General features: G+C 44.8%; 1 protein-coding gene across 1 annotated transcript in view; it reads right to left on the reverse strand.

Moving 5' to 3' along the window:
* Positions 1–2,240, reverse strand: part of LOC124545968 — a 94,904-nt gene extending 92,664 nt beyond the window's left edge. Inside the window, exon 1 of the mRNA XM_047124932.1 lies at positions 2,141–2,240. Within this exon, the coding sequence (XP_046980888.1) occupies positions 2,141–2,213 (73 nt within the window). The 5' untranslated portion in view covers positions 2,214–2,240. The remainder of the gene's footprint in view (positions 1–2,140) is intronic.
* Positions 2,241–12,128: the final 9,888 nt, after the last annotated feature.

Genomic DNA, 12,128 nt, shown 5'->3' on the forward strand with positions numbered 1-12,128 from the left:
TGTGTGAAGTAACAGTCGATCCAGAGCAACAGAGAGTGTGAGATTCTCGACACCAGGACAAGGTGAATTCCGTTATCTTTGTTATATTATAAATGACACAAGCTTAGGGGTTGTCGATTCAAATACATACCTGTTGATCAGAATTAGAACAGCCTACATTGGAATGATCGTATAGAAAATTTTATAGTGAACGTGAACAAAAAATTCCTTTTCATTAGCAGAACTCTTAAAAGTATTAGACTGGTGCATAAGTTAAAAAAATGGTTCAAATGGCTCTGAGCACTATGGGACTTAACATCCGAGGTCATCAGTCGCCTAGAACTTAGAACTAATTAAACCTAACTAACCTAAGGACATCACACACATCCATGCCCGAGGCAGGATTCGAACCTGCGACCGTAGCGGTCGCGCGGTTCCAGACTGTAGCGCCTAGAACCGCACGGCCAGATGCATAAGTTAGTAACGTTTTCGGTTTGCGTGCTGGCATTCCAGTTGCTATGGGTTTATTTTTTGATTGTCATTTTTTATTTGTAGTTCACTGTTGCTGTATGCGTTTACATACTGTAATATTGTCATTTGGAGATTGTGAGAGGAGCTGCGGGCGCTAGAAAGTGGAGTGGCAAGTGGAGAAATCGGAACATTTTCAACATATTCTTCTGTTTGAGATCAATAGAGCGGTAGCAGTAACGGAGACAGCCAGAAACATTTGCGCCGTGCATGGGGATAATGCCACTGGTCAGAGTGCAACAAGAAAAGGGTTTTCTCGTTTCAAGGAGGATCATTTTGACATTAGTGACTCTTCGCACTCAAGGGTTTGATAAAGACCCTTTAACCGCATTACTCCGAATCAGTGTACTCGCGAACTGGCAAAACTGATGTACTGTGATCATTCCACCGCCAAGCGATAATTGCGTGCAATGGGGAAAGTTAAAAAATCGGGTGTGCATGTACTACATACTCTAAGCCAAAATCACAAAAGTCAGCGGGTGAGCATGTGTGCATCTCTGCTTGCTCGTCATCAATTGCTACATGAACAACACCGGCGATCTCTGTCCTGTATCGTTACTGGTGGCGATAAATGGTGTCTCTGTGCTAACATAAGGGAAGGAAAGCAGTAACTCCCTTGTAAAGGTCTGCCCGCATCCACAAGAGAGAGTGTTGTGGCCCGGGTGGAACAGCAACGGTGTGGTGTACTGTGAATCGCTTCCCCGAGGTGTGACCACCACTGCTGACATTTATTGTTAACAATTCAGACGTCTTGCAGACTCAGTCCAAGAACAACGACCAGGGAGAGTGTGTGAAGTGATGCTACAGCATGATAACGCCCGCCCACATTCTGCTAGACTGACAAAACACACTGTACAGCAGTTGATTTGGGAAGCCATTCCGCGCCCACCTTACTCAGCCGATCTTGCACCCTCAGATATTTAACTTTTCCGCTTTCTATCGAACAACCTTCAAGGAACAGGACGATTTCTTCGCCTCAAAAACACGTGCTTTCTACAATCGTGGAATCGAGTAGCCACCCCAGTATTGGCAGACTGTTGTAAATAATGAAGGAGAGTAAGTTATTGATAGTTAAATTTTTTATGTGTATTTGTTGCTTTATTGAACTTACGGAACTTACACAACAATCTAATATTCACGCCACCGTTGTTTCTACTCTTCTGTAGTATTGCTCCGTAATATATGGTACTTATCCGGTAAATCTGATAAAAGGCATCGAAAAAAGTTCAAAGAAGAGCGGTTCGTTTTACGTTATCTCGAAATACGGGACAGGGTGCGACGGATATGTTAGGCAAGTTGGAAAGGCAGTTTTTCAAACAAAAGCGCATTTCATTACTACTAAATCAACAACTTTATCCTCCGAATGACAAGCTAGTTTGTCACGTCCCACTTAAAGAAGAAGGATAGGTCATCGCGAAAATAAATCACAGCACGGACATAAAGATTTAGCTGTTCATTGTTTTCTACGTGCTATTCGAGGGTGGAATGCTTGGAGGTGCTTCATAGAGTGTGGATTTCAGAACAATTATGAAAACAGAGATTTAGGCTCCAACCAGACACAAAACACTGTAAAACCATATGGTTATCGCTTTCATGTCCATGATTGCAGGACAGGCTGAATGGCAGCACTCACCATATTTATTCTTCATGGGATAGGCCAGGGCAGCCCCCCACATGACGTTGATCAGGAGAACCGCGAACTGCATGCTTCTGGCGATGCTGCTGCTGCTACTACGGGCGTTAGCAGAGTGGAAGCTGCGGTGCCGCCGCGGTGGTTTAAGTACTCGACTGAACCTCCCCCCACCACCCACCAGAGAGGCGGCGGCACTGGGTGCACCTCGCCTGACGCCAAACTGCGTTTCAAGGCACTCCTTCCAACAGAGAGCTACCTCACCCTACTGGCAATCTTGGCAAGGTTTAAGTGACCTTACGAACACTTTTATTCACTAGGGACTTCTCGATCATATCGGAACACGGGGGACTTGTTCAGTACTTCGAAACATATCTGGCAACGATTAACCGGTATACTGGAAATATCGATAGTTTGTATGACTGATATCGATATTTACACTCCACCATCTACATCACTACTCTTCAAACATGTGTGAGGTGCATGGCAGAGGTTACTTCCATCTCTAACATTCAATAGGGCTTCTTTCAGTTCCACCGTTCCAGTCGCCGGTACAGCGGGGAAACAATGATTGCCTAAGCACCTCTGTACACTCTGCACGTACTCTCAACTTGTCTGCTCAGTCCTTACGGGGGCGGTAAATGGGGGGCTACGGTACATCCTTAGATTCTTCATGTACAGCTGGCTCTTAAAACTTTTGCAAATAAACTTTCGCATGATATTTGTGCATATCATTGACTCTCTCCCATTCTGCCCTTCTTTGTGCACGTTGAGTATCTCCTGATAGTCCCATCTCGTATGGTTCCCATATGCTTAAGTAATAATCTAGGACACGAAATACGGGTGATTTATAAGCAATGTCCTTGTAGACTTACTCAGACCAATGAACCGAAGTACGCCACCCGTTTTACATACGACTTTCACTTACGTGGTCATTGCCATTTCGAATCACTGCCAATCGTCACGCTCAAGTGTTTGTATAAGCTGACTGATTTGTGACTTACTAATACTGTAGTCATGGGATACTGCATTATTTTCGTTTATTAAAGTGACAATTTTATTACACGGACGATATATCAAAACTGTAGATACATTTCCACGATATATCGGACGTTCGTGATATATTTTCTGTATGTTTATGTTGTCCTCCTCCACAGCTGAGCGGTCGGAATGTGTTACTGCATGCAGAGGACCGAGGTTCAAATGGCTCTGAGCACTATCGGACTTGAAATATGAGGTCATCAGTCCCCTAGAACTTAGAACTACTTAAACCTAACTAACCTAAGGAAATCACACACATCCATGCCCGAGGCAGGATTCGAACCTGCGACCACAGCGGTCGCGCGGTTCTAGACTGCAGCGCCTAGATCCGCTCGGTCACAGCGGCCGGCGACCGAGGTTCAGTTCCCTTCGTGGGAGGGCTAGAGCGGGGTGCACTAGCCCGGCGATGCCCGGCTTGTTGTGGAGCTCCTGGTGGCAGGAGTAGACACTCCAAGGTCTGGTAGGGTGACAGCTACAGAGACATGATCAGTGTGCTCAACGAATAACCGTATACACCACATCGAACGAAGCCAAATGAAAATATATGGTTCCAGAGACCTTTTCAAGTCACAGGTATCAATGATGTTTATATGCAGACTGAAATGACGAATGAAAATTTGTACAACGAGATTCGAACTGTGAGGTCTGCTGATCACAAGGCAGATGCGCTAACCACAGCGCCACCCTCATTGTTGGCACTTTCGCATAGCGAGCTGGAGACCTGGGTCCAAATCTCAGCTTTGGCGCAAATTTTCATTGGTCGCTTGAGTCTCCATATATACATCACGAAGTGTGTCATATGCGAGAGGCTGAGACGGCGGTCGAGCGGCATCGCGCGGTCGCCTTTGGCTTATATACAAGTATACTATGCTTGGGAATCGGTGAAGTCATCTACATATTCATACATACTCGACAAACTCCAGAACACGGAATATGGTGGAGGGTGTCTTGTTCCACTCATAGTCGCTCTCTTTCCTCTTCCACTCGCAAATGGAGCTAGGGAAGAGCGATGTATTATGCTTCCGTACGACCACTGATTTCTCTTGTCTTCCTGGTCCTTACGCGATATGCAAGCTTCTGGTAGTTGAATCGTACCGCAGTCTGTCACAAATGTCGATTCTCTAAATCTTGTCAGTTATATTTCCTTAAAGGTACATAATCTCCCATAGGGAACTTTCTTTTAGTTCGTGGAGCATATCCATAATACTCGCGTGTTGATCCAACTTGCCTTTGACCCTAGCAGCACGTCTCTGAATTGCTTCGATGTCTTGCTTTAATGCGACCTGCTGGGCATCTCAGACGCTCGATCAGTACTGAAGACTGGGTCAGCCAGCGATCTCCTTTATAGGTGAGCTACATTTCCCAGAATTCTCCGAATAAAGCGACATCTGTCTCGAACCTTCCTTACTACCGACCTTAGGTGCTCGTTTCATTTTATGTCGCTTTGCAGTGCAACTTCCAGTGATTTATAGCCGACGTGACAATGTCAAGCAGCACACTACTTACATTGTATTAGTGCATAATCAAAATTTTTTCCTACCTTTCTGCATTAACTTACACTTCATACTTGTTTGTCGCACTTCGTGGCAAATAAGGGTAGCAACACGAAGTCTCGGTAAGTATTTACTGTATCACATCGATTTCTGACTATTCATTTCATCTACATCTTTTTTGCAATTCATTTGGACTTCTTGGTAGTCTGCATATATTATTACATACGTGCCTGATCTTCGTCTGTCTCTCTTTATACAGGGTGTTTCAAAAATAAAGGTGAGAATTTCAGATATGTGTTCCCACAGTTAGACAGTGAAAACTTTGAAAAATGAATTGGTGAAATGTTTTTTTAAATAATTTGTCCAAAAGAAAGAAATGAAATAAATTAGAGAAATATTTGACGTACTTCAATTGGTGTAAATATCTTCATGCATCATTCAAACGTTAGTCAACTGTTTCTCTAACCTATTTTATTGTTACATTTAGTAAATCATTTCACAAAACACTTGATCTACATTTTACATTTTTAAAATTTTCAAGTGTTTTTCAAGAATCATGAACTTACTGATACCTCATCTGATTTCCTAGTGTTTTCTTTGAATGTCCTGGATTCAGTACATGATGCAAAGGAAACCGTTTTGACTGCTATATATCACACCTATTTAATGTTGTATGAACAAAATAGGTAGGCGCTTAAAGGATAAACCTTTCGACACTGTATTTGTCTTCCCAGTATCTGCTGTTTCGGAAATGTCGTAAGCTTCGTAATTGATTCGAATGACCTATTAAAAAAAAAAAAAAAAAAAAAAAAAAAAAAAAAACGAATACCGCTCAAACGCAATTTTTTTACATGAAGTAGGTAGGCTTTGAGGAGATGCATTTTTTGAAACTTCGTTTACACCGCAGGTAGCTGCCGTGGCACAAGATGTTAGAATGACAGTAAGTTCGTAGATCCACGGTATACTGAGTGTTGTGCTTGACGTTCAACATGTACTCAGATCAGCAACTGACAGAAATACACTTAATGTACCGCAAAGCTGATGGCCGTGCTAATCTGGCTTATCGTCTTGTACTAGAAGAGGTACCCACAGTGAATATACACTCCTGGAAATTGAAATAAGAACACCGTGAATTCATTGTCCCAGGAAGGGGAAACTTTATTGACACATTCCTGGGGTCAGATACATCACATGATCATACTGACAGAGCCACAGGCACATAGACACAGGCAACAGAGCATGCACAATGTCGGCACTAGCACAGTGTATATCCACCTTTCGCAGCAATGCAGGCTGCTATTCTCCCATGGAGACGATCGTAGAGATGCTGGATGTAGTCCTGTGGAACGGCTTGCCATGCCATTTCCACCTGGCGCCTCAGTTGGACCAGCGTTCGTGCTGGACGTGCAGACCGCGTGAGACGACGCTTCATCCAGTTCCAAACATGCTCAATGGGGGACAGATCCGGAGATCTTGCTGGCCTGGGTAGTTGACTTACACCTTCTAGAGCACGTTGGGTGGCACGGGATACATGCGGACGTGCATTGTCCTGTTGGAACAGCAAGTTCCCTTGCCGGTCTAGGAATGGTAGAACGATGGGTTCGATGACGGTTTGGATGTACCGTGCACTATTCAGTGTCCCCTTGACGATCACCAGTGGTGTACGGCCAGTGTAGGAGATCGCTCCCCACACCATGATGCCGGGTGTTGGCCCTGTGTGCCTCGGTCGTATGCAGTCCTGATTGTGGCGCTCACCTGCACGGCGCCAAACACGCATACGACCATCATTGGCACCAAGGCAGAAGCGACTCTCATCGCTGAAGACGACACGTCTCCATTCGTCCCTCCATTCACGCCTGTCGCGACACCACTGGAGGCGGGCTGCACGATGTTGGGGCGTGAGCGGAAGACTGCCTAACGGTGTGCGGGACCGTAGCCCAGCTTCATGGAGACGGTTGCGAATGGTCCTCGCCGATACCCCAGGAGCAACAGTGTCCCTAATTTGCTGGGAAGTGGCGGTGCAGTCCCCTACGGCACTGCATAGGATCCTACGGTCTTGGCGTGCATCCGTGCGTCGCTGCGGTCCGGTCCCAGGTCGACGGGCACGTGCACCTTCCGCCGACCACTGGCGACAACATCGATGTACTGTGGAGACCTCACGCCCCACGTGTTGAGCAATTCGGCGGTACGTCCACCCGGCCTCCCGCATGCCCACTATACTCCCTCGCTCGAAGTCCGTCAACTGCACATACGGTTCACGTCCACGCTGTCGCGGCATGCTACCAGTGTTAAAGACTGCGATGGAGCTCCGTATGCCACGGCAAACTGGCTGACACTGACGGCGGCGGTGCACAAATGCTGCGCAGCTAGCGCCATTCGACGGCCAACACCGCGGTTCCTGGTGTGTCCGCTGTGCCGTGCGTGTGATCATTGCTTGTACAGCCCTCTCGCAGTGTCCGGAGCAAGTATGGTGGGTCTGACACACCGGTGTCAATGTGTTCTTTTTTCCATTTCCAGGAGTGTATATCAGAAACTTACATATACTGGTTTGGGAGGGAATGACCAAGATCTACAACTTGGTATGTATGGAAGGAGACCGTGGATCTGTGCACATAACTCATCCTATAAGCACACGAAAGTTAGAGTTTTAGTGAACATTGGTTATAGTGTTGCGAGAGCAATCATTATGTGAAGGATAGATGCAAAAGTACAAATATCGATGTTAGTTACTCAAACTATCGATGTTTTCAGTACATCGATAGATCGTTGCCATTAATAGTTGGGACGTACTGAACCACTCCCTTCGGTTACTAAATGGTCGAGAAGGCCCAGATAAATCATTCGTGGTGTGTATAGGTCCCGTCAACAGCATATTACCCTGCGCGGGCTGCGTTCTGCCAGTGGTTCTCGCAACGATGTGCAACAACTCTGAGCTTTCCCACCTTTATTCAAAGATGAATCATAGCTCACACGAAAATGGCACTTCAAACTTCCACAATCAGCATGTGCGCACATATGAAGGAGCACATACAGTTGTTCAATTTGATCAATAAGTGCGGGTTCTCTCTCAAGATGTGGACCGATATGACTGGTGATCGATTAGTTGGACCATACGTACACAAGTAAAGAGTAGAATTACGCGGCAGGCATACACAAACTTCCTGGAAAACACAATACCACACGTTTTTGAAGGCATTCGTCAACAAGCTCAATTTTTCCATTGTGTCGCTCCTGCATAATGGAGTTGTCCAGCTCGCCGGTACTTAGCTCAAATGCTTCTTAGTAGATGGATAGGTAGACGTGGCCCAATAGTTTGGTCTCCACGCTCAACAGTTCTAGCCCTCTTGATTTCTACATGTAGGACCATTTAAATCACCCATGTATTCGTCTCCATTGCTCGAGATTTTCTTTGGAATCGAATTTTTGCAAGTTGTGAGGAAATACACAGTGCTTCTCGAATTTGGGATAAGGTTCCCAGGGCCACGAGAAGCCGATGTGAGGCTTCTATTCCAGCGGGAACATTCTGATCGTCGTCTGTAAAGGCAACAAACTGAGGGAAGAAAAACATTCTGGTGAATTTCACTGTTTAAAAGGCAATAAGTAGGAAACTAAACATTTGCAAACATTTGTGTCAATAAACGGTATTGTCTACATATCGGGAATACGTTAATTATGCACCTATTTTTGAAACACTCTGTATAAACGTTGAAATTAAAAAGTAGTAAATTCCCAGAGTACTTGAAATTGCTCAGAGCCTATCGGTCGGTAAATCCCCTTCATGTGCGAAGTCGGGCATATTTAGGTTCGGCGGTTTACCCAAATCCATGTGGTAAGATTTGTGGGTATTGTTGGATTGTAGCCGACGTGTATCATATAATGTTTGTTTTTTACGGTGCGTGATGTATGTTCAAAAAATATTCAAATGTGTGTGAATTCCTAAGGGATCAAACTGCTGAGATTATCGGTCTCTAGACTTACACTATCTTAAGTTATGCTAAGAACAACACACACACAAACATGTCGGAGGGAGGACTCGAACCTCTCGCGGGAGGATCGTTCACAATAGAGAAAGATGCGTCTTCTGTAAGCAATAAAGGACATTGAAATGCCTGGGCTAGCAGGACAGAGCGGGTTAAGTTGTGGAAAGGGGCCAAAATAAGTTGCTGTCAGTTGCACTCAACATACAAACTTTATTTATCAACGCACAATATTACAACAAGGATGCCAAAACACTCAAAACTTTAATCGACCTCCTTTGATTAACTTTAGATCGGCAGAAGGCCACACTCAAAATCCAAGACACAAGCCCCAAGCAAGAAACTGAAATAGAAGATTCTTCTGGAGATTTCACCCAAGAATATTTTCTAAATCTTCAATGTGAACAGGCTGAAGGCCTTAGCAATTTAATTTTATTGGAACTTAGCTGGAGGCCGCATATTAAGCAACAAGAAGAGTTTCAATCAAAAGGCAGAAGGCCTTATCTTAAAACATTTCATGCACATTTAGGCTGAAGGCCCCATACAAAAGCCTAACAATGTTATGCAAGACATGAACATTAATTTAAGAGATAGTAAAACTCAGCTTGAGGCCGCACATCAGCAAATAATTTAACGGCTTAAGCCCTAGAAAGAAGAGTTTCAATTTTAAAAGGGAGAAGGCCATACCCTAGAACATTTCATGTAAAATTCGTGTTAAGGCGCCTATAAAGAATACCAATCTCATGCCTTAAGGGCAAGACAAGAACCTTAATTTAAGACGTATTAATATTCGGCTGAAGGCCACATATCAACAAAATGGTTTAACGGCTTAAGGCCTAGAAAAAGAGTTTCAATTTAAAAGGCAGAAGGCCTTATCATAAAATATCTCATGTAAAGTTCAACTGAAGGCCCCACATAAAAGAAAAAGAATCTCATGCCTCACGGGCAAGACAAGAACATTAATTTAAGAGATATTGATACTTGGCTGAAGGCCACACATCAACCAAATAACTGAAACCCAAACAGGGAAATTACCACGTAACACACAAGGAATGGCGTTCAGAAGTTTCCAGGGGTCGGCCTGGGATTGTAACAATAACGCCCGTTTAGGTGAGACAGGCAGTCTGTCCATCGACTTCTTAATCTGAAGGCAACTCAGCCGACACACAGTCGACCGACCAAACAACAAAATCAGTTCCGCTACACACAACCAGTAAAACGACCACAGAACACAAGATTTCACTACAACGACACATAGAATATTGGTGCCCACAACGACCGACAACACCTCAGCTGTGGAACTATACGCCCCCTGGACAACAACAACATGACAAGGAAAATACACTGCCCAAAATTGCGTCAACGATTAGGGCAGGTAATCGGCCACAAGGCAGAAGATACCACTGGTCAACTTCAATAACAGGTAATAAATTAAGTTAAACTCCACAGGAAGACGGCTGGAATCTTAGCCGACTTGAATACATGCACGTTGTTGCTCGTGGGAATGTCCACAAAGCGTCAACCAGGAACAAACGAAGAAATGTAAACAGTTAAGGCTCGATAGTAGGTTAAGTGAGGAATCAACTTTGATGTCCAGGATCGGTGGGCGACGAACTTCATAGCACCCACAAGCAGCACCTCACACTCCACTCCAACCGCACTTGCACACACCGCCAGCAGCCCCGGCCAGAGCACGCACGACGGAGACTCCCTTGCTGCTCCACGCCAACCGACCGATTGGTAACGCACTGCCCAGCCAGAAACTACATCCACACCAAAGATAGCACAGCAGTACTAGTATCGATACACGCTGCTGCTGCCACTCACAGAGAGGACAGCAACATTATCGCGATAACCGCAGGAGAAATAAACCAACTGGAATGCAACCAAGGCTTAACCTAAGACAAGCATGACTCGAGCCAACCACGGTCCAGACATGTAAAACGAGACTCTTCCAAAAATTTTAATGGTGATCCTGTTGTTAAATTGACATAGTGTTTGAAGGGAATGCCTTCTGATGAAGTGAAACTCGCACCCTAAAGAGGAGGTCCCTCCCGAAATTCTCATTCGATGAAAGCTTGAATGGTGATTAGTAACCTTTGGGTAGAGTCCTCAGCTGTCCAGTTGCCGTTATCCTGCTGTGGGTGTCTCCAGGCATATTTTCTCAAGCAAAATAAATAGTCACCGGTGCATTTGCAAATTGTCAAATGTCCTTCCCGTGGGAATGCTGTGCGAAGCCCAACAAAGTTTCCAGAATTTCCGACAAACAATTCTGTGCATGGGTACGGGGCGACACTCGTTTCACATTTCCGTATACAGGTCTCTCATTGGCGGATACATCTTTATGATGGGAGCTAGTGAACCGACTTCCATATCCCTGATTGGAAGGACACTTAGGCCCTTTCTAGGACTGGCTGGAAAAAACTGTGGGGGGTTCCTTTCGAAGGTGTGAAGGCAGGCTACCAAAAATTGGGGGAAGCATTCGGAGTTAGTATTGGGGTTCATATGGGTTTTCTGGCTCGAACCTCTATTTGGTGATGATACTTTGGACTCCCTGCTCGTACACGTTTTCCTTGACTTCGGCCATCTGCCGAGTCTTCGAAGTTTTGCTCCGAGTTCCCATCGGCACCCGTGGCGGGCAATCAGGAGTATGACGAGATCTGCCATTCGCAGTCACATCACGTCGACTCAGCCGAGCTACAGTTAGCGGCGGTCATAATTCGGCGCTCCACGACTTGTTGGCAGCTACCTCAATGGCAGCATGGTGAGACTGCATTTTCCATGCACTACTTTGACTTGGAAATCGCGATATATCGAGGGAAGAGGAGTTCATTCCTTGTTTCAATTTCTTAGTTTTCCTTACTTGACCTATGCCCCTCACACACGGCTATAGAAGTCTTTCTGCAACCTAATTCTTGTTTCAAAGGGGATTATTTTCATAACCACTCATTTTTTTCGTAATCAAGTAAACTTCATTGGATGTGATTCTTCAATTTCTCCAGGCGTATTTTATGACGAAATGAATCTCGGGTGAACAGCCTGGTATGAGTGTGCATAGGACACAATATTTGGGCAATCGACCACGTTGCCATCATCAGCGCACCTGGTGATGGCAACGTGGTCGATTGCCCAAATGTTTTGTCCTATGCACACTCATACCAGGCTGTTCACCCGAGATTTATTTCGTCAGCTTCATTGGAGTTCACCCACCAAGTGACGTTTCTTTCTGATTCTTTCTTTATCAATTGAACTGTTGTGTGTTTCTGTTTTAACTAACACTTTTTTGTGTAATTACCTAATTTTGCAGTCACGGTTGAAACATAATTTGTATCCTTTATGTACTGGCACCATCTCAATCGTAACTGTCCAGCAAGATGTTGGTGGTTACCCTAACAACCATTCATTTTCTTATCAATGTTTTATTTCAATTATGTAAATTCGTCTTCAGATTGTATTATAACTTTGTCATTCATGTGTCCT

This window comes from Schistocerca americana, chromosome 8, assembly GCF_021461395.2.
Source record: "Schistocerca americana isolate TAMUIC-IGC-003095 chromosome 8, iqSchAmer2.1, whole genome shotgun sequence".
NCBI lineage: Eukaryota > Metazoa > Arthropoda > Insecta > Orthoptera > Acrididae > Schistocerca > Schistocerca americana.